The sequence below is a fragment of the Crocodylus siamensis genome, chromosome 13 (assembly GCF_052110815.1).
Source record: "Crocodylus siamensis isolate JL-2025a chromosome 13, ASM5211081v1, whole genome shotgun sequence".
NCBI classification, from domain to species: Eukaryota; Metazoa; Chordata; order Crocodylia; family Crocodylidae; genus Crocodylus; species Crocodylus siamensis.
The window spans coordinates 20,090,683-20,116,815 of NC_143407.1; the positions used below are offsets into that span (position 1 = coordinate 20,090,683).

Sequence of the window (26,133 nt, forward strand, 5' to 3'; positions counted from 1 at the left end):
GCTCCTAATGGTACAGATCAGTACTGTGTAAACATAGGATGTTATCCCTGGCATAAGAGAGCATTCTGCAGACTGTTCAATGGGTCAGAATTACCCATATTAATTTGATTTTCCTGGTGCAGTTCTCAGTACTTGGACAATGAGGTTTCATCAATTTCACCTTTAAGTTCTCATGCCCCACTGCATTTTTTGGACTGCAAGCAAAAATATTTCTAATGGCAAGCTAGGCTTTGTACAACTTCTTTGAAAAGAAATCATACTGTTTTAGTACAATTATAACCCATGTTCCTTTAAGGTCAGATAGGAAGAATTAAAAGTTCACCTTGTTTGAAATCATGGAGCGAAGTGGAGCTGTAGAACTGCTTCACATCCATCATTGCTATTGAACATCTGTGAAGAGATGAAATAACTCATCTGGATATGTCTTCCTTACTGGCTGAGCCTGTGGAACTCATTGAGATCCCCAGGTGAACAGACAGCCCACAAGTCCATCTGCATAACATTTGTAACCTGGAGACCCTGAGGCTTTTCAGCTTCACAGTCCTCAAATGATGGTTTCTTACACCTCAAATGATGGCTTCCCAAGCAAGCAAGAGAAGAGATCAGAGCACCCTGTTATCAAGGCAGACACCTTTCAATTACAAGGTTCCTGGTTGTATTTTTCTTGCTGTAATGGTGTGACACACACTGAGCAGTGCTGGGGAGGATACCTTTTGTATTCTGTGTGCCTCTATGAGAGAGACTTCTAGGTAGCTTTTTGTTTTCAGTGCGAGGACAGGACAAGTACGTGATTAAAGCCCCTTTCCTACCTCTTCCTATTGCCAGGGCTGTCACTGAGTAGGATGCTACACTTCGAAAAATGTTGTTTTCTTGGCTGGGAGGAGGTTCCTGGTCACACGAGCCAAATGTCACGGGCTGGATTTATTTGCTGCCTGAGGTTTGTCCATGAGATTTTGTCAGTTCTCCAACTGAGCTTCTGATTTTGCTGTTTAATCCCCTTTGTTCCTCCTTACCACCACCAAGCACTTCAAGATTGAAGGGGACTATTAGCTCACCCAGGTCTAAGATCCACCTACATAGATATTGTTTGTACCCAATAATGTTTGTGTGTCTATACTGAATGCTCTGTGAATATATTTATGATGGCTGCTTATACACTGCCTTGAGCAGTCTGTTTCTCACATTAATCATTGGCTATGTAATGAGGCTTTATATGTACTTTGCTAACACCTCATTCTAGGCCCTGTTGCATCTGAGCCATTTATAGCTCTTGTGTGTGGCATCCATTGCTAGTAACCCTTAGAGCATTGTCTTCCTGATTTTTTTTTTTTTTTTTTTTTTTTTTTTTCCTATCTGCTAATGAATATAGCTTTACCACCTAGATATTCTGTTAGCACAGAGAGCATTCTAGCATCCAGTCTTGCTCTGTAATGGTGCTTAAAGCTAAGATTTCACGCCAGTTAGTCTTTAAATTGTTCTAGCCATAGTTAATCTGAGAGAGGTATCCGGCCATAGAGTTAGTGAACCCACTCCACAGATACTGAAGCTGCTGTTCTGTACCACGTTTGCTTGTGCTAATCAGCAGGAATCTGGGTTTTCTGTTTCCCACAGAAAAATGTAGTAAAATGAGGATTTCCCTCCTTACTGGAGTAAAACATGGGTTTCTCATTTTAGCAGAGAAACCCAAGGATTTTGCAGTTTTGCAGTGAGTTCTCTGCAGGCTGCCAGAGTTCCAGCCTGAAAGGAGCTGGGGGGAGCAAGAGGAAGGTGGTTAGGCAGGGGTGCCACATCATCGGCAGTGGCAGTCTCTTGAAGTCGAGGATGATGTCCATTAGGCTTGCTGGGTCCTCAGGTGACTGAGGAGCCCAATTCTGGATGCACATATTCTTTGGCAATGGGGCATGGTGTTTCGCAGAGGAGTGGGATTCACAGTCCTGGGTTGGTCGTCTTCTTCCACTGCTGCCATTTCACCTCAGTATCAAGTTGTTGGGCCTCGAAGTGGTGTGCACCTTGGTGGACCAAGTGGCTGTACACCGAGCAGTCAGCAGCTTGCTCCTCCCAGCTGTTGGTGTCAATGCCTCTGTGCTTGAGGGCAACCTTGAACATGTCTTTGTACCATTTCCTTCAGTTGCCCTTTGAGCATTGGCCAACAGAGAGCTGGGAAAAGAGACTCTGGTGAGGGAGGTGGTTCTCAGACATCTGTGTGCAGTGACCTGTCCATCAGACTTGATTTCTGAAGAGCAAGGCTTTGATGCTAGTGGACGCAGCTTTGTGGAGGACACTCGCGCTAGTCCAGCAGTCCTCCCATTTGATCCCTGGGATTCGACAGGAGCAGCGCTGGTGAAAGCTCTTGAGGGTCTTAATGTGGCGTCAGTAGACAGTCCAGCTTTTACTGCAGTAGAGGAGAGTGGTCAGTACGACAGCCTTATAAAGCAGGAGCTTCGTTAACTTCTGAAGGTCTCTGTTTTTGAAGACACATTGTCGCAGCTTGAAAGCAGCTTGGTGCAGTTGACCCGATGGTAGCCTGTTGAGAGAGGTGGCTGTCGAAATACAGAAAGTGCTCCACGTACTCCGGAGCCTCCCTGTCTACATAGATAGCGCAAGGGATGTTCAGCTGGCTTGGGGAGGGTGGGTGGAGAACCTTCATTTTGGCAACGTTCAGGAACAGGCCAAGTCTCTTATACAAAGTGTTGAAGAGATCTAGGGTCGCTTGCACATCCTGTGCAGTGACCCATCACGCAGCAATTGTCTACAAACTGAAGGTTATGGATGTCCTTGGTGGTGAAGTGCCCAAGATCAAAAATCTTCCCGTCCAGTCAATACTGGGTACCGACGCCAGGTGGTAGATCATCTTGGATGAGGTGGATGATGGTGGTCAGGTAGATGGTGAACAAGCTGGGGGTGACTGTGCAACCTTGTTTGACCCCAGTCTGGGTGCAGAAGGCGTTGTTTTCAGATCTTCCACTCAGGATGGTGGCGGTCATATAGTCATGCAGGAATCTCAGTATGGTGACAGACTTCAGCGGGCAGCCAAGGCATTGGAGGATAGTCCACAGCGCTTCACGATTTAAGGAATCAAACGCCTTGGTCAGGTGAGTGAAGGCAAGGAACAGTTCTTGATTTTGCTTCCGATGTTTTTCTTGGATCTGCCTAGCAACAAAAACCATGTCTGCAGTGCCCCAGATGGTTGGAAGCCACATTGGGTTTCCAGAAGGATCTCTATGGTGATGGGATGAAGGCAGTTCAGAAGGATGCGGGCCAGGAACTTACCTGCAATGGACAGGATAGAAATCCCCCTGTAGTTCCCACAGTCAGATTTGTCCCCCTTCTTGTGGAAGGTCATGATGATCGTGTTCTTGAGATCCCTGGGGAATGTCTTCTTTGTCCCAAAGGTGGAGGATAAGCTGGTGGAGTCGTGATGTGAGCCGGAAGCCACCAGCATGGTAGACCTCTGTGGGTATACCATTGGGCCTGCAGGCTTTGTTGGTTTTCATTTGTTGGATGGCCCGCTTCAGCTCTCTGATGGTTGGTGGTTCACCAAGGGAAACCATCACAGGGCATTGCGGGATGACTTGGAGGGTCTCCTCCGATATGGTGGAGTCCCGGTTCAGGAGTTCAAAATGCTCCTTCCCGCGCAGATGGATGCATCATCATCTCGAGGAGCCAGGAGCCATCCTGTAATCTGAGGGGGTTTTGTCCAATGGAGCAGTGTCTGTAGGTTGTCTTGGTAGCCTGGAAGAAGTTATGTATGTCATGTTGGTCAGCATAGCCCTGGATCACGCACACCTTCTCTACCCACCAATTGTTTTTCATGTCACGGATGCATTGCTGGACCTTAGCCTTCAGCTGATGGTACACTGTTGTCTTTCACCGAGTTTGTGGATAGCTTTGCCAGGTGATGAAGGCTGCACACTTCTGCTTGAGGAGATTGCAGATCTGAGTATCATTGGTGTCAAACCAGTCCTGGTTCTGTTGTGATGCGAATTCAATAGTCTGGGCACAGGCATCTTGGACAGCAGACTTGAGTTACTCCCAGTGTGCCTGGATAGAGATACCATCATTGCTAGGGACTTGTTCCAGTGCATTATACAACTGGGCCTGGAACTCCTTCTGCTGTAGAAGGAAACCAGCAGGGCTGGGCAGGCTGTGGGGAAGGTGCGGGGAGTGAGGGGCACCAGCAGGGCTGTGAGGGCTGTGGCGTGCCTTTAATTTTAATCATGGATATGGGGGGGGTTATTGGAGAATTTGCAATTTTTTATTAGAGAATATGCAACGTTTTTATCAGGGAAAATCAGGATCCCTGCCGTTTCTCCCCCTAGCTTTTACATTCTTCTCTTCCCCCAGTGCATTGTACTACTCCCCCTTGAACTTCCTTTCAATCCTGAGTATTGACAGGCAGCTCCTACAGGGTGCTAGCCTGTTTTGTATATTGGCTAGCAAGGAGATGCAGAAGTATTAATGCAGGTAGCGTCTGTTAATATCACTTTTGCACATGTGCTGAGCACTGTTTGGATATCATGTCAGAATAAAACCTTTTTTTTTCTTGTGACAAGTCCTTGAGTTAAAGGACAATGTCTTTGTCCTGCAACGTTTTGAATATGCCAGCACTGAGCTCCTGTCTGCAAACTGTGCATGTGCTCTGGGCTGCTTGCTAGCCTTTGCCTCTGTTTTGGGCTTAGAAGTACACCTTGATTTTCTGATCATATACAACATGAGGGTGGTTTATTTGTTTTGCCTTGTGACAAGTTCTAAGAAGCAGTTGTTCTAAAACTACCACACTGCTTTTCTCCTCAGCAATCTGCAGAACGCTGTGTGAGTACCCTGCTGGATCTCATCCAGACCAAGGTCAACTATGTTGTCCAGGAGGCTATTGTTGTCATCAGAGACATCTTCCGCAAGTATCCCAACAAGTAAGTGAAAGTATTTCAGGGCTAAGGACCTAAGCAGCAAATGTCTTGAAGGACAACTGCCCCTATTTCTGTCAGTGCCCTGTAACTCAAAGCTTCCATCATTTGTGTAACTTCTCCAACTTTAATGGGTAATGTAGCTCTCTTTCTGAAAAGAGGCTATTCTAATCCAAGAATGTGGTACCCCAGTGTTGCTAATAGATTGCTCTTTGACACAATGTTTGAGTGAGAAGAGTTTTCCTCCATACAGATGTTTAGTTTTCATTAAGTACAAGTTAATCAAAATCAGTAAAATTCTGATTATGGTGGTTACAATGAAACACTTACCTATCTTACAGCATTAGGCTCATGTAATTGCTAGTATCTGTTGGGTGATTTTATAAGCTACCTGCAGCAGAAGGTTCACAAACTTCAAAACATATTTCACCTCCCAAGAGTTCAGGGTGTTGTTTCAAACAAACTGCTCCATTTGTTAAATGTTACCATGGGCTTAGCCTTCTGTTTTATTCCAGGAACTTGTGTGTGTTCAACTAGTACAGCAGCATCTTTCAACTGAGATGTGAGGATAGATGAGTAGCAAAGGGTATACATACATCTTCAGGCTTCTGTGGCTAATCCTACTGTCAGTTGCAGGGAGGCTCCCTACATGCCATAGAGGTACCCCACCAGAGCTGTGTGCTGATGCCAATATTCATTTTAGTGCTAAGCTATTGGGGAAATATTGATACCCTGGTTAGACATCCCAGCCAGGAACAGCAGCCAGTGAAAAGGCAAGACCTGATAAAGATTCAAGAGAAGTGATTGTGCTTATTTGAATTGTTGGAGCAAAGATACCTTTTATTAAGGAGACAAATATGTCAAGTCTGTGTCTTAAGTTTTATCTCCTACATAGTCTTGCTCCTAAAAGAGAAAGAAGAGCCTTTGGAATCGTAACTAAGTGGGCTTCATTTCCAAAGATGATAGTGTCACTGGAAACATTTTTATCATGTAACTCATCTCCTTGCTGTGTGCCATTTTATAGCTCGTAATAATGTAAGTTGTCATGACTTGGATCAGAGGGCTTCACCCCTAATGGCATGGCATGGGTTAGAGTGCCAGTTCCACAGTGACATGATTTGCCCCCAGTAATCAGGCTTTGTTCTGGTAAATCAGGTATGAGAGCATCATTGCCACATTATGTGAGAATCTAGATTCCCTGGATGAGCCGGATGCCAGAGCTGCCATGATATGGATAGTGGGTGAATATGCAGAAAGAATAGACAACGCAGATGAGCTGCTGGAGAGCTTTTTGGAAGGATTCCATGATGAAAGCACCCAGGTAATTCTCTGCTCTCCACCCCCATCCTTCAAGGCGATTTGCAGTAGGTGTACATGGCTGACCACAGTATTACTAGAGCTCATTGGAGAACTTCAAATGTTTGACTAAAATTCAAAGACTCTTGGGAGGCTGTCCTTCAGGATCCCCTGCTTTCATTTCCTTCTGTAGACTGGCTCCCTGGTCTGACTGTGTCTTGCATAATACACCATAATATGTCCTCTAAAAAATAAAACAGGTGGAAAGCAGTGCATGATGGGAGTTTCCCTATGTAGTGTATCATGGGAAATGTTACTTCTGCCAGGAAAACCAGGACAAATGGGGACACAAGGATATCCCAGTGTGAGGCCCCTGGAGGTGCTACAGCAGCAAAATATTTTGTGGCTTGGGACCATTTTGTTTTCTGACAAAAGTATCAATGTTATGGGAAGACCTGACACTTCATACAAAATTTCATTTAGTTGAAGACCCAGTTTTCTAGAGGACACTTTCTGTTGAAAACTTTCAGCCAGTCCTGAGTGTGAAATTGCATATTCCAAGGCATATTACATCAGGAGTGATCCTGAGTGACCTAGCTGTGCTGGCATAGTGGGGACTCAAATTATTCTAACAAAACTTCACTGTTACTAGTTTAAGTCACTAGGTTGGAGGTTGAAATAAGCTAACACCAGCTACAATGCAGTCTTGCCATTATGAGTGGATGGTAGGAGCACTTTGCCAGGATAGCATGTTGGTATTCCTATTGGGGTAATGCCTGAGGCTAAGGCTGAATGGCCCTCTCTGCCATTTGCATAAGAATTTAGTAGGCTTGTTTTGTGTCTACTGGGAGTTAGTGCATCAAGTAGGTAGCTTTTGCTCTGAGGAAAGGAAAGACTTATATATGCCATCCTAGTTGTCTTTAACACTGCCCCCCCCGACCCCGGCAATGGCTGCTTGGGACCAAAGAGGGAGGTGAACAATGAAGTAACTTATAATGTGATCATCACTGACCCCAACAGCTTGTTAAGGCAGCTTGAGATCTTAATGCAAAACTACAGCAATGGAAGTATAAAATAAAACCTGTGATTTAAAAAAAATAGAGCTGCTTAACTCATTGGGCAAAAGGTTCACATGCTTTGTGTTAAAGCAATATTCTGTATTTGCATGTGATCTGTGCAGTTTGCATTAGCTTCTAGCCAGTTAAAATGACACAGTAGCATGGTTCTGCTGTGTTTTTGGGTTTGGACAAGGCCAGCATTACAAGCTATCCTCATATTGTATCTTTGAGTATCTGCATACTTTTATGTTCCTTTCCTAACCCTTTTTGTGTTGCTGCTTTATCTTAGGTGCAGCTCACTCTGCTGACTGCTATTGTGAAGCTGTTCTTAAAGAAGCCCTCAGAAACGCAGGAGCTGGTTCAGCAGGTCCTAAGTCTGGCCACACAGGTATGCCAAGCTGTATCCAGTAGGAACCCAGGTGGTCCAAGTATCATGATGCTGGCAGGCAGTACAGCGTGTTCTGCCTTGACAATGCCAAGGGAACTAGGTGTGCCAAGAGACAGGAATGAAGGGTATCTACAGCATAACCAGTTCCTCCATTCTGAGTCAAAGGGCTGTGACTTTCAGTGCTTGGGTTTGCCAAGGCACTATTGTAAGTTATCTTGCTGTGGTGTAGTTGCTGCTTAATTCTTCTTCAACCCTTGCTCCCACCCTGGTTTTGTCTCTGTGATGTGGAACATGAAGCATAGGATGGGTAGGTTCCATAGAGATCCAAAGAATCTTCTCCCTCAGAAAGATGCTTGTAGTTAAAATCAGAGAGATGAAGTAGAAGAGAAGAGATGTTGGGATTGGCAAACATTTTGTAACCAGTGGGCATTGGAGCAGAACACTAGCAGTGTTATGAAATCAAAAGAACAAGGCTTTCTTTTGCTCCCAGGCTGCCAACAAAAGTGGCAATGTTGTTGGACATTTTTAATGCTGGATTTAAACCAGCTTGCAGGGGCTGCTGAGCAGAGATCCCCTGACCTTGGATCCCTGTGAATCTGAACCAGATTTGAACTGACAGCGTGAAGTTCTGCAACTCCAGATTGTTAGAGAGGATTTTCCTCTGACAGAAACAGCGGAGGCCTCAGCTTAGCTCTCTGCATTCATTGGGGCTAGTCGTCCAGTGCCTTTTGCACCCTCTCTTCCAAAGACCTGCTGCATTGTACAATTAATATAAAATCCCTTCAGAATAATCAGCGAGTTTGCTTTTTTCCCAAATGTTTTAAACTGCCATCATCTGGTCTGCTTTACTTTAAGAAAGGTCACAGGCATGGTCTGCTGGCATTTAAAATCCTCATTTTGATGTGTGGAGCCACTGTTAATGCCATCAAAGAATGGGGTAAAAGTTGGGTTTGGAACCTGCATAGCAGCAAAGACAAAGATGCCATTAGGCAGTCCCTGAACTTTATACTTGGTTGGGTCTAGGATACAGTGTATCATTATAGAGAGAGCCTGCAAAAGAAATGTGCCAGGCATTAAAACCCACTCTGCTGAGTCACAAAACACTTAATGGCACCCTATGATTATAATAGGCTCTTTTTCCACTCGTTTGTCACAAACCTTAATTCAGTCTGGCTTATTGCATATTTCTATGAATAATAATGCAATGCAGGCTACATAGCAATAGGTCCTTTAGTGTTTTAGTGCTCTGACCTCTGATTCAGGGGTAGAGATACTGTTATTTTTCACTTTAGCATGAGAGTATCTAAGCATGTGTTTCCAGCCATCTCTGACTTGAGGGCTTAATGTATGTCGGGATAGATCTCCAGAACAAAATGAAGGTGAGATTGTAGCATGTGGTAGGGTACCCGTGCTAGCCCAAATTATCCAGCCTAGATAACAACCTCACTGAAGACAGAGTAGGAGAAGGAAGTGAGGAGGAAAAAAAATCCATGTTTGTCTATTCCAGCAGATGTTTTGAGATTGAAATCTTATAAAACCTGGCTACATTCAGTTGGTTATAATGCTGGACAAGCATTTAGACTTGTGTCTAAGCCTACTTGAAAGTAGACAGTGCAGATGGTGTTTCCTTCAGGTTCTCTTTCATTCATCTACTAGTGCTTGATCACTATAATAAAATAAATTCTGAATACCTATATATTTTGGCATTTGATTTGGGGTTTTTCATCATGGAAAATCAGAGCTCCTGCTGAGAGCACTGTTTACACTCCAGGGAATGATGGGCAGGAAAACTCAAAATTATGAAAGACTATTTATTTATTTATTTATTTATTACAAATTAAATTAAATATAACACTATTTTGACCCTTCTTTAGAAATATATGCAGGTACTTTGTATGGTTGGGAGGTGGTGGGGGGGAGATTTGTGAAGGTGTTGGGTATGTGTGTGAGGTTTGTGGGTCTATGTGGTGGGTTTCATAGTTGGTTAGTAGGGTTTGGAAGGGACCTGAGCAGATCATCAAGTCTGACCCCCTGCCATGGTAGGAAAGAGTACTGGGGTCAAACGACCCCAGCAAGGTGACCATCTAGCCTCCTCTTAAAGACCCCCAGGGTAGGAGCCAGCACCACTTTGCTTGAAAGTTGGTTCCAGACCCTAGCCACCCTGACCGTGAGGTAGCGCCTTCTGATATCTAGCCTGAATCTACCCTCCGCCAGCTTGTGACCGTTATTTCTAGTCACTCCTGGTAGTGCTCAGGGAAACAGGGACTCCCCCCATGCCTGCTGGTTCTCCCTGACTAGCTTGCAACAGGCCATTAGATCCCCCCTCAGTTTTCTCTTATGGAGGCTGAACAGGTTCAGGTCCTGTAGCCTGTCCTCATAGGGCCTTCCCTGCTGCCCCTTGATCATGGGAGTGGCCCTCCTCTGGACCCTCTCCATGCTGTCCACATCCCTCTTGAAGTGCGGCGCCCAGAACTGGATGCAGTACTCCAGCTGCAGCCTTACCAGTGCCGCATAGAGGGGGAGTATCACCTCCCTGGACATGCTTGAGATGCATCTGTAGATGCATGACAAGGTGCGGTTGGCCTTCCTGACTGGATCCCCACACTGCCTGCCCATATTCATCTTGGAGTCAATGATGACTCCAAGATCCTTTTCTGCCTCTGCACTGATAAGAAGGAAGTTCCCCAGCCTGTAGGTATGGTGCTGGTTCTTCCTCCCCAGGTGCATCACCTTGCACTTGTCAGTGTTGAATCCCATCCTATTCCCATCCGCCCACCCCTGTAACCTGTCTAGGTCCAATTGTAGCCTATTTCTTCCTTCTAGTGTGCCCACATCCCCCCACATCTTAGTGTCATCAGCAAATTTGAACAGGGTGCTTTTTACCCCCTCATCCAAGTCGCTGATGAAGATGTTGAACAGTGCGGGCCCGAGGACCAAGCCCTGGAGAACCACACTGCCCACATTCCTCCAGGTCGAAAATGACCTGTTCACTACCATTCTCTGGGTGCGACCCTCCAGCCAGTTAGCGACCCATTTGACTGTGTAGGTGTCAACACCACAGTCCCCCAGCTTTTTAATGAGAATGGGGTGAGAGACAGTGTCGAAGGCCTTCTGAAAGTCCAGGAAGACTATGTCCACTGCTACCCCTGCATCTAAGGATTTGGTGACCTGGTCATAGAGGGCCACCAGGTTGGTCTGACAGGACCTCTGTCTAATAAAACCATGTTGGTGAGCATAATCTCCCCTGCTGGCCCCTCGTGGACATGTGCCAGAATAATTCTCTCAAAAAGCTTACTCAGGATTGAGGTAAGACTAACTAGCCTATAGTTCCTCGGGTCCTCCTTCCTCCCTTTTTTGAAGATGGGAACCACATTGGCCCTCTTCCAGTCCTCTGGCACCACACCAGAACACCACAAGTGCTCATAAAGCTGTGCTAGGGGTCCCACAATGACCTCAGCTAATTCCCTCAGCACTCTGGGGTGGAGATCATCAGGGCCAGGTGATTTAAATACATCCAGTCCCTCCAGAAGTTCCCTAACTAGATTCTCACTGACCCTTGGCTTAGGTGCACCTCCCCTGGGGCCTGAGGGGGGCCCAGTGTGGACACTGCTCAGAAAAATGGAGGCAAAGAAGTTGTTAAATAGGTTAGCATTGTCATTTGGTGTGACGACCAAATTTCCTAGCGTGTCTTGCAGGGGCCCCATGGCACTGGGTACCTTCTTTTTGTCCCTATATATTTAAAAAAGGACTTCTTGTTGTCCTTGATCCGGGAAGCTAGTCCCAGTTCCATCTCCACCTCGGCCTCCCTGACTGCCCCCCTTCAGCCCCGAGCAACCACAGTATAATCCTCCCTGGTGATGGCCCCTCCCTTCCATTGCGTGTACGCCTCCCTTTTAGCTAGAAGACATTCCTAGATGCTTTTGGTGAGCCATGGGGGCTTTTGCGCCCTCCTGCTTCCTTTGATCCGTGTTGGGATTACCTCCCTTTGGGCTTGGAGGATCATCTCCTTAAGAAGCAACCACTCTTCTTGGACACCTTGGACACCCCTCCCTTCTGGGACCTGAGTGCTTCCCCAACTATTCTCCTTAGCTCACTGAAGTCCTGCCCTCCTGAAATCTAGGGCTGCTCCCTTGCTGCAGGCCTTTGCCACCTTGTGCTGGATGGTGAATTCCAGCAGGCAATGATCACTGTTGCCCAGGTGGCCGAGCACCCGCAGCTCCCTCACCAGGTCCATCAAGGCATCTCCCCTGGTGGGGCTGTGTACCTCCTGGGTTAGATGGAGGTCCTGCATTCTGGCTAGGAACCTATGTGAGCAGTCAGGTCTGGCTGACTGCTCTTCCCAGCAGATGTCTGGAAAGTTCAGGTGACCCATGATGACCACGTCCTTTGACCTAACTACCTGACTTAAGAATTCCTGGTCTAGCTCTTCCCCTTGTTTGGGTGGTCTGTAGTAGACGCCCCACCATTAAGTCTCTTTCCCTTTGCCTGCCTTGTATTCTAACCCAGAGTACTTCTGTGTGCCCCTCCTCTGACTCTGTGCTACTTGATGAGGATGTATATTCCTCCTTAATGTAGAGGGCCACACCCCTGCCTTTCCTCCCTGTCCTGTCCCTCCTGTACAGCCTATAGCCCTTGATATTCACCACCCAGTTATGCGTTGGGTCCCACCACGTTTCAGTGAGCCCCACTGTGTCTGGGTTGGTGTCAGCTAGCAGGAGGGTAAGTTCCTCCTGCTTGTTTCCCATACTACAAGGGTTTGTATAGAGGCATTTGAGGCCTCCTGAAGATGCATGCACTGGCCCCCTAATCACAGCATTGCCCTGGCCCCTGTTGCTTATCTGTGTATGTGTTCCACTTGTCGGTGTAGGCTGGGCTGTACTTGTGAGTGCTGCTTGGTTTAGCGGTCCAAGGCTTCCTCCTCCCTCGTCTTCCCCTTCCCCCAACGAGCCTAGTTTAAAGCCTGCCGGAGGAGATCTGCCAACCTAGAAGAGAACACAGCTTACCTTTAGGGGAAAGGTGGAGCCCATCCCACCCGAGCTTGTCTCTTGTTGTGATGTGCGGGTCGTTGTCAAGGAAGCCAAAGTCTGCCTCAAGACACCATTCCCGAAGCCGCCAGTTGGTCTCTGTGATGCACGTCTCATGCCGTCTTCCACGTTGGCTTCCTGCTGCAGTGCTGGAAGCTCCACGTGGAGGCACAAAGCCTACCCAGCTTAATGGCGCGCAGCTCCCAGTACACATGTCATTGGGTCAGGCTGGCCAGCTCCATGCCTCCACATGGGGCTTCCAGGGGGGAGGCCCCCATGGAGGCATGGAGCCCACCTGGCCCAGTAGCATGTGGCTCCTGCCTGCAGTGCTGTGATCTGTACGTGATGGCGAGAAGCAGCCCAGTCTGGTGCAAAGGCACATGCCAGTGGGCCAGGTTGGCTCCATGTCAGCCTGTACAAGCCCTGGGACTCAGCTAGAGGTGCACACTGCTGGGGGATCTGCTTGCTGTGGCCATGAGTTTCCTGAGGGCCTGCTGCTTCCTGCTACTAAGGTGCCAGTGGTGGCGGCTGTGCACCACAATCCCCCCCCCCCCCCCAAACTCCACACCTGTCCACAAAGCCCACATACTTCCATGCCCACCCTCACACACCCCTTCACAAGCCCCCCACAAAATCCCATACCCACAGCCTCAGAACCAGGGCTGCTCGTAACACAGCAGTACCAGTTCCTCCAGTCCGGCTGGAGAACATGTACGAGGCCCTGGCAACACTGGAGGAGAAGGAGGGAGAGGAGGCAACTCCACATGCTCCACACTCCGAACATGCTGAAAGAGCTAAGCAGTCCCAGAGGAGAAAGCATCGAGTGATTGTCATAGGCGAATCCATCCTGAGAGGTTCAGAGGGCCTCGTCTGTCGCCAGGACCCCTCAGCACGCGAGGTCTACTGCCTACCCAGAGCAAAGATTCAGGATGTGACGGAGATGATCCAGGCTGTGATCCAGCCCACCGATTACTACCCCATGGTCCTAATCCATGTGGGTACTAATGATGCGGCCAGGAGAAGCCCTGATCACCTGATGGCAGACTACCATGCTCTGCGGGGCGTGCTGAAGGCGATAGGTGCACAGGTGGTATTCTCTTCTGTTCTACTCAGCCCCCACCGACACACCCAACTCTGTCACCCACCTGCCTCATTAGCTCTTCCCACAGCTCCCCACCCCCACCCCTGGCAGTTACCTGCACCCACCCCACAGGGCCCCTCATCCCTGACCCACAGCCCACCCAGCCCTGCCAAAGGAGGCCCCCAACCTCCTGCAAGCCCCACTTACCTCAAAGGCTCCAGGAGGGAAAGTGAGCCTGAGCCAAACCCTGGTGACTGAGAGTCTCAAGTCCTGCTGCTTTCCCCTCAGGACAGGGCTTAGGGAAGGGGCAGGCAATTATTTTGGGTGGAGGGCTGCTTAAGTTTTGGTGAGCTGTCAAGGACTGCAGTGGTAGCCCCACCCCTTGACAGGGGTCCTGCTTCTTCATTGCCATCTTGGGACCAGAAGTCTCGCCCCCTAACCCTTGACCTTTGGCATTGGAAGTCCCTCCCCTTGTCCCTGGAAGTACTCCTTTTGGGAAGGGGGTTTGTCATCTTGAAACACGAAAAAAAAACCAAATTGTATATAAAAATCAAAGATCCACAATAACATATTTAAATTCTGTTTTACAAAAATATTTTTGTCCTGATTTGTTTGTGTTTGTGTCATGTATATGGAGGTGATTGCATAATAGCTCAAAATGAAGTCTTACTCTTGTATATGGGGGGGGTATGGGTGGGCGAGTATGGGAATGGGGGGGATGTTTGTGGGAATGTGTGTAGGTGGGTATGGGGTTTGTGCAGGGGTGGAAGGGAGGGGTGGCTAGGTTTCTGTGTATTTGGGGTGGGGTGCATGTGTGTGGTGGGGTGTGCCTGTAGCAGTGAGTGGGGGTCCTAGAGGTGCATGGATGTGTAGGGGGAGGGGTGCATTTGGGGAAGGATGTGTGATTGTGTGTGGGAAATGTGGTGCTTCTGGGGGAAGGGGTTTTGGGTCTGGCAGGGTGTGCATGGAAGGTGCCTGCCCCCCCCTCCCCCCTGCGCACAGCCCCCTGAGCTGGTCAGCATCTGCCCCACAACAGCCTGGAGTCTATGCACCCAGCCCTGCAGTCCTAGCCCCGTCCCATGCCCACTCTGGGATTCACCCCAGCAGGAGCAGACTGGCCAGAAATCCACATACGTATTCCCAACCCCAGCCCACCCTGTGCCTGCTCTGCACCACCCACATGTGGCATGTCCTGCTGCCCCCTGGACACACAGCAAGGCTGAGGCAGCTCCACACCTGGACTGCTTTTCTAGGCAGCCCAGGTGGCGGTGGCTCCTTCCAGTGCTGCCTCCTTCCAGTGCTGCCACCGCTGGCCCCAGGTCTGTTGTACCAGTAGGAACCCATGTGTGTAGCCCTGATGCAGCCTGCCCCATGCTTGCTCTGGATTCATCTGCCCAGACTCAGCAGTAGCAGCTGCCAGGCAAAAACTGTTCCTCAGCATGGGGGAAAAGTGGCTCCTCCCCCTCATCATTGCTGAATCCATCCTGCTGCAGCCGCCTGGAGCCCACGTTGGGTTTCCCTGCGCCTTCATCACCGTGTCTGGGCTGCCCAGTGGGGCAGCGGTCACAGAGCAGTGGAGAAGCAAGGCACCCTGGCACAGGCCCTGGGCAGCTGCAGCAGGAATGACCTGACAGCAGTGAGGGGGCAGGGCTACTTTTCCCTCATGCTGAGAAACAGTTTCTGCCTGGCAGCTGCCACTGCTAAGCCTGGGCAGGTGAGTCTCAAGTAGGTGCAGAGTGGGCTGAGTTGGAGTTGTGTTGCTGGTACAGTGAAGCTAGGGCCAACAGCAGTGGCTGCCAGGAGGAGCCACTGCCGCCTGGGCTGCCTAGAAAGGCAGTCCAGCCATAGAGTCACCCCAGCCCTGCTGCATGTTCAGGGGGCTGCAGCACATGCAATGGGTGGGTGGTGCCTGGGCCGGGTGGGTGGTGCCTGGGCCAGGTGGGGCTGAGGGACCCACCACGGGCTGGACAAAGCCCCTCCATGGGCCAGATCCAGCCCACAGGCCGTATTTTGCTAGCCCTTGGCTGAGGGTTTGCTGCACTTCTTGCAAGAAGCTCGTGCAGGCTGGAACTCTTCCAGCCTGCAGAGAGCTCTTTACAAAAGTGGAAAATCTGTGGGTATCTCCATTAAAATTAAAAATCTTCTTTTTTCTCTGTTAAAAGGGAAAATCCACGGTTTTTCCCATTTTTGCATGGGAAGCAGAAATCTGGATCCCTGGTGATCAGCCCCTTTACTTCCATGGGGAGGTTAAGTGTACAATATAAAATTACTCCTTACACCTCCAAAATACTGGAGCTGCTTCTTGTTTCTTTTCCTTTTGAAGCTAGGCTTTTATCTCTCTTTTTTGAAGCAGCTTTTCATGCTGGTACAGAATTATCTACAATAAAAAGGATGCTACTGACAGCTGGAGGCCTGAAAGACTGAAGAATGTCTTTAACAATGAATATGATGTGTGTGTGTGTGTGTGTGTGTGTGTGTGTGTGTGTGTGTGTGTGTGTGTGTGTGTGTGATGAGACCTTTTATGCTCCCTTTCAAAAGTGTATGTAAAGTAAACTCTTAGCAAATTAGCAACCTATCCTGTGGCTTTATGTGCCTTATCCTACCAGTGCCCTTGTAATCCTCACTCATTGTCTTTCATGACACAGTATTATGCATCTGCTGCTAGTATGTGGCTGAATGAGGAAGTCATTTTGATCCCTCTTTATATTTATGGTAGGATTAAAGAAGGACAATTAGAAGAGCACATTTGGAATGGAATGGAGGGAGTTCTAAACCCTGAGGTCTGTTGTTGTACTTGATTATCCCAAGTACTCGATCCTTTTTCTGTTCAACTAGATGTTTTCCTCTTTGACTGGCTATTTAGCTGAGGGGCAAGAGGCCAGACTCTAATTTTTGTTTCAAATGTTGCTGTTCATGACAAGTACTTCAGTCAGTAGCATTGTCTTCAAGGTTGTAGTTTCATTTCCACTTGAAAACAAAAAACAAAACAAAAAAAAAAGGTTACTGGAAGAAAAAGAATGTGACTGCAGCAAATAAGCCTGCTTTAGATCCCTGGATAAGACTCTGTTTTCTTTTAGGATTCAGACAACCCAGACCTGCGGGATCGTGGTTATATCTATTGGCGCCTTCTCTCCACGGATCCTGTGACTGCCAAAGAAGTGGTTTTATCAGAAAAGCCACTGATTTCTGAGGAGACTGACCTGATTGAGCCAACACTGCTGGATGAGCTTATCTGCCACATTGGGTCATTGGCTTCTGTGTACCACAAACCACCCAACGCCTTTGTGGAGGGCAGCCACGGGATCCATCGCAAGCATTTGCCAATTCACCATGGCAGGTAAGCAGGGAGTAGCTACGTTATTGGCCTTCCCTGCTCTGAGAACATGAATTAGGGAAGAAATAGCAAAAAAATTCCCCCAGTATATTAACTTTTCAAAAACAGAAAGGGTAGAAAAAGTCTACATCATTGAAGCTTGGTCTGGACTAAAACTAAGTTAGATAAGTTAAAGCTTAAATAATGCTGTGAAAATAGAAAGGTTTTGGTTTGTTCTGTATATGTTACAAGTTTTCTCTAAGGACAAAAAATACAAACCAAAGAGCAGACTGGGAAATAAGCGTGTGATCTGAAATCAAATAGTAAGTGCATAGTGTACTGGAATCCTTGTTGTATAGCAGGTCTGTTCAACTGGCAGGGGTTAAATTCAGTCTTCAGGCTCAAACCAGGCAGCTGCTCCTAGCGGCCAAAGTCTCTGCTGCCTCCTGCTCTCGCTTCAGAAGGCAAGGCAGTGCAGCGCCACATGGGGACCTGACAGTGAAGCTGGGCTGTGCAGGGGAGAGGGGAGTGGGAGGGCAAGGGGGGAAGCATTATATTCCCTGTGGTATGTGAGGTGGCTTTTGGTGCAGTGATGCGGGGGAAGTGTCCATGAGTGCATGTGTTGCAGCAATATATAAAGGAATTGTGCCTCTACAGTGTAGCAGCTTCGGGGAGGGAGGCACAGAGCAGTTGTGGGCCTCCCGGTGCATATCTGTGCAGCCCAGTCATCCATCCATGGCTTGCCTGCTGCTGCAGCCTGCAGTGTGCAGCCCCCATTGGTGTGGCTTTCAGTGGCTTAGAAGTTGGACACCCCCATGTTACAGTATTTCATTCTGTTCCATGGTTCCTTCTTCAGGTGAGTTATACTTCTTGCTGAGTGCATCAGTTACAGTTGTAGCTCTTTTTACAGTCGAAGGTATAGTGTCAATGTAGTGTGTACCAGAAATCCTGGGAAGTTGTTCTTGAACCACTGTTGGTTATTGTTTGTTTGTTTGTTTGTTTGTTTTGCTGTCCTCTTGCAAATCTGTATAGACAGTTGTGCCTTTGCTGTCTCCTCATATCTCCCTTCCATAGATACAAATACTCCTGATGGCTAAAATACTTTCCATGGCTTTGGAGCATTGTGGAGTTTAGTAGCTTTTCCTCTATCTGAAACTTAGTCTGGCTGCATTGACCAAAGGCCTGCAACCTCAAGTTACACTCAGGACTTCTGGGGCTTCTGCAGCCTAGTGCAATGGAAACAGAAGAACTATGTCCTGCTCAGGGGCCAATAGCAGAATGGGCTAGCTCAGGCCAAAGGTGAGACCAAATCTCCATCTCAGGCTTGGCCAACTAGCTCTCCTGTTCATGGTTATTTCAGGTCAAAGCTGATATCTCAGGTTTTTACTAGCTCAGATGAGTTCTTCACTGCTTCTAGAGCACAGAGCTTAGGGATTCAACACTGGCAGATGCTGTCCAGATAGCCAATGGACTCCCTTTGATTTTCCAAGTACTGTATAGCTATTGCTTATATCACTTCACTGCTCTAATATCTCATGTTACTTAATCATCTGTTAGCTGGGCCAATATCCTCTATACCTCAATCCGCAACAATATGAAGAAGCAACCAGGGGAACGACAAACATTACTTTGGAGAGAGTATTAACTTTCAGTGCAGTGCTCCTGTGCTCTTTGTAAATTAAAGGCAAATGGTGCTATTCATTGGTAAATTAGATTCCTTCCACATGAACTCAGCTTAATAAAGAGATGTCATTATTGTGATTATCAGTCTTAAATGCATGATAAAAAAGACATGTCGATCAGGCTTCAGAGAAGGGCCTTCTTTGCAGCAGTATTGTAGTAAGCCAAATTATGGCTTTCAATCTCGTACTCGCAATACTACTCCTCAGGGACAGTGTTGTGGGGCGACTGAAATCGCTCATTGCATGTCCTCTTGCTCTATGCAAGGAAATTGACTTGCATCTTCCGGATGCCAGCAATACTTGTACGTCTGTTCACTTGGATCAAGCTAAAAGTGCCAGTGGAAGACTGATTTTTTAAAAACTTGGGTTGGGTTTTAATTTCTTTTGTTCTGAGGAGATGAGACTTTTTGGTGGCAGATTCTTGGGATTAGTGCTTACTTAAATTATTGATTCCACCCCTTCCCCCCCTCCCCCCCACCTGTATGGTGTAATTAAAGTGGAAGGGTTAAGTGTTGAACTTCTGGGCATAATCCTGTAAGAAATTACTCATCGATGTAGTTGGCAGTGTGAACTTTCTCCTATGCATTGTACTCTAAAGGTGTAGTATATTGGCCTTTAACTGCTCCAATTCTCAACTGATAAGCAATTCTCAGCCACATGAGCTGCTTCCAGGTGCTCAGCTCTTTCTGTTCTGGCACACCAGTTGTCATGAATTAGTGGTACTTTTTGGGGTTCTGTGATGAAATCCCAAGAGTCAGGGGAGTAGGTTGAAAGCCAGTGTTTTGCCTATCAGCAGTGGAAGGTCAGACTCTTTTTTTGCTTGTGGGGATTTTTCTTTACAGTGATATTATCTTTAAATAACCATGCTTGCTCTTCTTTTAGGTTGTTTGTATGGCAGTCCTTGGTTTACAGCCACCAGCAGCTACTTGTCTTCCAACAAGTTTTTGCTGCTGGTGTTCTGGGAGCAGCCAAAGCTGGGGAATTTAGAGAAACAACCAGTGTAACTTTGGCTTAAGGATTCTGGGAGCTGTGCTGATGTTCTGGGAAAGCCCAAATATATTAATTCAAGAGGAGATCTGCTGGTGAAAAGGGATTGAAACATTCTCCCTTTCATTGTTTTCCCAGGGCAATAAAGAAAGGAGACATGATAGCATATCTGTATTCTTAATATATGGCCATTCGTGATTCTTTTTATTCTTTTGAAAGCTGTCGTGCAGATTTCTCATTGGCCTTGGGGGCAGCTACTGTTTAAAAAAACAAAACAAAAAACACACGTAAGTAGAGGAGAGGTGGAACTTTAAAGTGTCATCATATGCAGGAGGAAGAAGACTGAAGGAAAGGGTTTGGCGGCTTTGGCATTGCTGTAATACAATTTTACTCATGTCCATTGTTCATAAAAATCATCCAGGTCTCACGTTTTGCTCTTAATGGGGATTGAGCTGGATCAGGGAAATTGCTTTCAAGTGAGCATTTTCAGCATATTCAGTATGTAAAAGCCCTGCTACTAAAGGTGGAAGCATGAAAGAAAATCAGCATTAACACTATTAAGGGGCTAAATTTCTTAATAACCTTTCAGCCTTTCTTTTCTTTGCTGGCTGTTACCTGACTCTCATTCCATTAATCTTTTTCTTATATCCTTTTCTGCATTCACCAAAGTGACCAACAGCATGTATGCAGTTTCTGAAGGTATCTTCACACAGATCATGGCAGTATCAGGAAGGAGGATCAAGGCTACTCACAAATCAGTAGGGTGGGATTCCTACAGAAATGTTCTCCTTTTAAAACACCTTATCAGAAAATTAATTCCAGGAGAACTTCCTTACAAACCCCTAGTGTATGTGCAGTAATACTGAGTGAAAATAACTTGCTCCCTTACTGCAGACAGTTTGGAGTGTGGGGGTAGGAGAAGCATAAAGTGAATCTAAAATTGTATAGCTTCTCTGAATATAAAAATATTGTAATGATGCACAGGAATTTGAGTGGCCACTATGGCATTTGCAGTCCATCCATCGTGTGTTGTGTTGTGCCCCCCCGCCCTGCACCTTACATTGAAATAATGCTAGCTGGGTTTAAAAAAAGGGCTAGAATATTTCGCAACAAGTGAAAATTAGATGCTGGCATAGGGCAAGTTATATTTCATGCTTTTGCAAGAAAGCTAATTGCTAGAGAAATAAATTTGTCCTTTTCCCATTTGTGCCTTGTGTCTGAAGCTTCAGATTGTTGCGATTGCTAGAAGGAAGACAAGACAGTTGATTGACTTGGTATGTCCCATGTGTGTTGGCTAAGGAGATAATTTGGCTAACCCAAGGACACCTTAAGCAATAAACACTAACCACCGGTTCCCATTACTTGTTGCCTCCAATTGGTGATCATAAATCATGTGTTTTGGTCAATAGTGAAAAAACCAAAACACCATTGCTTGGAGCTGTACCACATCGCTGTTTGTGGGTCATTTGTATTTTTGGCTGTCATTCATGGGTCTTCATTCTGCAGTTTCTCTTCTCTGGAGCTCCAAAGGCTGCAACAAAAGTAACTAAATATTCTCCCTTATTTATTTTTCTGTCTGCCCACAGCACTGATGCAGGAGACAGCCCTGTGGGAACCACTGCCACTACCAACTTGGAGCAGCCTCAGGTTATCCCATCTCAGGGTGACCTTCTGGGTGATCTTCTGAACCTTGACCTGGGCCCCCCAGTGAATGTACCCCAAGTGTCCTCCATGCAGATGGGTGCTGTGGACCTTCTTGGTGGAGGGTTAGACAGTTTGGTAAGAAATGTACTCTTTCTTCCATTTCAAATGCTGTACAGTAACTAAAAATATTTGTGGTCTCAGCTGTTGGCAAGACCTTAGGTATTAATTCCCTTTGTGCTGAGTGCCCACTACTGGAGCCTGAAGAGATTCATAGATTACTGGGACCCTCAGAAGCCATTGTTACTTTTGTGCCAGTTCACAGCCAGGTTCTTCCTTTAGTAAAGAATGCTACCACACAACATAGATTCCCATTGTAGATCGATAGAACTATTTCCTGCTTTCTCTCACTGGGAAGCAGGGAAGGAGGATTAAAGAGCCCTGCCAGTTCCTTAGGTGTCCGAGAGCATTATAAAATACACCAGTTCCTCTACAAAAGGGCTGTCATGATGCCGTCTTGTTCCCAACTCAACTGAATTTAATTACAAGCTCCATCTTTATAGCTTGCATCATCTTATTTGTGTATTCTCCAGAGCATGTCTTGCTATAGTATCGGTGACATCTTAATTCCAGTTAGGCCAAGAGGAAGCACTCTGCTGTTCCACATAGTCCTGCCCTTCACCGCAGCCACTCACAAGTTAGTATTCTAATATTAAAAGGGTCAGCGCCAGAGAATGAATAAATTAATTCTGCCTCTTGCCTGGGGAGGGGAAGCTAAGCATAAGCTGTCATGACTAAATCAGAAGGGGAAAAATTTATTATGCAACTGAATAATGGGTGCAGTGGGTCTTAAATCTGTGGCTACCATTCAGTAAGAGAACAGATCACTGAACACAGTAGCACATTTAGCCTTCAGCACAGTGAGTCAGGCCTCTACCATAAGGCAGCAGCTTTGGAGGAGTGGGAGGCTGTTCATACAGCTGAACGAGCCCCGATACAATAAATCCTTATTTGTGGGCTTCTCCATTCATTGTAGCAATCTTGCTAAAACAGACATTAAATACAGAGCCCAACTTCTGGTGTTTCTCAAGCTGATGAAGTAAAAACTAACCTAACTCTCCCTAGCCTTTCTGTTCACAGAGATCAGATATGCTCAACTGATTTGATCTCTGCACTGTTTGAGCAGCGGTTCATGTGCCTGAAGTTCACATCAGTGGAACAGGCATGCTAGTCCTTGGCTGGAGTTCTCAGCAGCATGTGCTGTATAAGCCTAGCAGCGGGAGCTCAGTTCAGTGACCTCTGATGAAGAGAGCGACAGCCACTGCTGTGCACTGTAACTAATTTTATTTCTTTAATTGCATTCATACAATTCAGAAAACAATGTTGTGTGACAGCTTAAAAGAGGCATTTGAGCCATGGATTTTTGAACAGACACCTTCATCTCTAGTTGCAGAGACAAATCTTCTGTATTGAATGTCCAGACACTAATCGAGGCACTTGGTTGTTGACCAGAGAACCTGTGGATGACAGTAACTTAAGGACTAAACTGGATTAGATAAGTCATGTCCAACCATTTGGCCCCATGTGGTTGGACGATTGGGGTAGGATCGATGTACAGGGTGGATCCGGTTTGTGTGTCCAAGCTGGCGTGCAGGGCTGGCCCAGTGTGTGGCCTGATCTGGTGCACAGGGCTGTCCCAGTGCGTGGCCCCAGACCGACACCTAGAACTTTGTAAGGGCCTGCAGGGCTTGGAAATTTGGCAGTGGAGTGGTGGTAATGTTAATAATAGCCACTGCTCCTCTGCTGCCAAATTTCCAGACCCATGGGGAGCCCCATAGACCAGATTACATGGCTTCATGGGCTGGATCTGCTCTGCAAGCTGGAGGTTAAGCACAACTGGATTAGATGTTGGGAAAAGGGTTCCTGTAACTGTCTGCATGCGAGGGGTTAACTTCGTGACCCACTTTGGCAATGCAGCTCTCAAATTGGGAGGTCTGAAGTCTTGTCACTTCTTGTAATGTTCTGTTTGTGCTCTTCATTGCTATCTGACACAGAGCTGCATCTCAGCAGAGTGGCAAGCCCTGGTTTAAACTCCAGGCTAAAAAAGTTGGCCTGCCTAATCACAAATAGGTTAGGATGCAGTCCTAGATAGTGTCTCCTTCCAATGCTTTCCAGTGAAATGCTGCCATATCCATGTCCCTGTTGGCTGCTTCTTACCCATGAGATACACAAGTGACTCTCTTCCCTGTAAATCCCAGACCCCCATGGATTCTTTTGCTGGCCTTTATTCCTTAACTAACCCTTTTCTCAGTGCTTTGTATGTGAAAGAACATGATTTCTATGTCTGTGTGCTTGTGTCTGTATAACTACATATATGGAAAATCTCAAGTTTAATTACCGGAACCTGGGATTGAGTCTCTGGCAGTATGTCTAAAATGCAGAGTTAGCCCTGATATGGGTATAACAAAACTTTGTCTACATTACTTCATCCTCAAAAGAATAAGCTTTACTGTAGCTCCATTTGTTTCCTCACTTGCATGCGTAGCCTGAGAACATATCCCAGGGTTCTTTGCACTGAAACATTCCTAGGCTGTTTCCTGGTCAGTTGTGAGAAAATGTGCCCATCCCTTGGCATAGGGAAGGAGCCGGAAGTGTGGGAAGAGCATTGGTTGGACTTACCTGAACTCAGCTGATCTTGCCTATTTCCTCACCACAAAGTGTGCAAGCTCCACCAGTCCAAGTTAAATCATACCTGAAACTATAACCTCTACCGTCAGCTGTACAGACCAGCATGAGTTCAAAATTGTATTTAAGCATGTAGTTCATGGTTTTGTATGTAGATGACAATGGTTATTCTTGTAAGACTAACATGGAGAAATACTCTAAAAGAAAGCGATACATTTTCATCCTTAATGTTCATAAAGGGTCATAAAATGGCAAAGGGGTAGCTGGGATATTCCAGATTCTTGTGACTGCACGGCAGTTCATCATTACCAGATTAGGATCATAAATGACTGTCATCTTTTACAGTTACTGATTTTTTTTGTTTTGTTTTGTTTTGGTTTTTTTTAACCTCTTGAGCCACTTTTTCCCTCTTCCAGCCACACTCCTTTAGCAGTTTATGCATTTTTCCCACATCACTGCCTGGGTTCCCTGTTCTGAGCTTCCCTCTTAATCCTTCAAGACTCTTCCAAGGGCCTACCAGTCACTGGAGACATTCAAGTATGGCTCTTCGTGCTCAGTCAGTGTCATGTGAGCACATCATAAGGAGTGATTCAAAATGCTCAGCTCATGCTGTTGTATCTGTGCCAGAGTTGGTTCTTGTCACTCATGGAGAAAAGGACCAAGTTTGACCCTGAATTCGGATGTGCTGACCTTTATGGTGACACACTTTTCCCTAACCTATGATTACAATATTTACTCAAATAAGAGATGATCCTGATTATAAGACAACTTCTACCCCTCCCCCTTAATTATATTCTATATATGGAAATTTTATACATTTGTTATATTTTTCCAGGTATAGAAGCTAATTATTGGAGGTTTGTCTAGAATTTGTCACCCTGGGGGGGGTCATGTAGCCCACTGATGTGTGTTTACCTCTTTTTGCAAATGTTGCAAGTTTTATCACAGTTACTCCATAAACACACATTTGAGCAGCACTTTTACACGCAGTACAAACTATGTATGATATTAGTCCAAAGTCAGAGGCTTATACCACATAGTTCATTGGGCTGGGTCTCACCAGAGTCGACAGCATTTCAACCTATGGTGACGCCATGACTTAGGGCTGCTCATTATGTGTGTGTACTACTGATACCCTCTTCTCCCCCACAGAGGATCCATGCTCGGCTGTGGGAGTGAAGAGGAAGTCAAAATGCATGCAATATAATGGCTCCCCATACTTGAAAAAGAGTCGATGGTGAGGGGGGGTGCACTTAATGGGCACTATTATATGCGTTATTCCTTTTGGCTGCACTAATGTACCTTGTGGTAGGTTCCCATCAGCATGTTTGCCCAATACTGTACAGGGCCGTGTGTTTTATAGTCCTCCTCAATGTTGGCTTGCATTCAGCTTCATAGTTGGTTTCCATTGCTGAGCACACGCTGCTTTTGGCATCAGTTTAACGATAGACAATGTATTTAGTGAGATTTCCTTGTATGTGACTATAAGATGAGGGACTTTTTTTTTCCCATGCTAGTTTGGTGGGGAGGGGGACCATCTTGTATTCAGGTAAATACTGTAGTTGACTCCTTTGCTGGCCCCTCCTGTTTTCATCTGCTTCCTTCCACTAGACACTGTCCATCATTCCAGCCCAATCCAGCAACTGAATCAGCACACAGGGAAGTATGAGAATGGGGGCTGTTCAAATAAAACAATACTAGCATAAAAGTCTGTCAAAAATGACAGGCAAAAATAGGCTACTTGTTATAGGGTACCATGTTTCTGTTATCCACTGTGTCATTACCAACCTGAGTTGTTCTGTGTAGTCTTCTTGTATACAACGGATGCCCATCAACATTTCCAGGTGTCTCCTTTCTAAAACTTCTTTGGATATTTCTTCAGACATTGATTTTCTGTGCATGGTGCATTTGGATTCAGTCCTCCACATGGTCCATGAATTGTACATCTTGTTACAATGATCTTTGCTCAACAGGCAATGCTCTGTTTTATGATCAAATGTTTGTTTTAAAGTTCTGGTAATGCTCGCTGTTCCAATTCATCATCGAATCCTGCAAATACTCTGGAAATGGTCTT

At 46.4% G+C, this 26,133-nt stretch overlaps 1 protein-coding gene across 4 annotated transcripts in view; it reads left to right on the top strand.

The window, feature by feature from the left end:
* The window catches only part of AP2B1 (adaptor related protein complex 2 subunit beta 1), a 139,748-nt gene that overhangs the window by 51,051 nt on the left and 62,564 nt on the right, over positions 1–26,133 (top strand). For all 4 annotated transcript variants that reach the window (XM_090026666.1, XM_090026664.1, XM_090026667.1 and 1 more), the window contains 5 exons: positions 4,795–4,910; positions 6,060–6,225; positions 7,548–7,646; positions 16,829–17,088; positions 21,320–21,512. In XM_090026666.1, the coding sequence (XP_089882792.1) occupies positions 4,795–4,910; positions 6,060–6,225; positions 7,548–7,646; positions 16,829–17,088; positions 21,320–21,512 (834 nt within the window). The remainder of the gene's footprint in view (positions 1–4,794; positions 4,911–6,059; positions 6,226–7,547; positions 7,647–16,828; positions 17,089–21,319; positions 21,513–26,133) is intronic.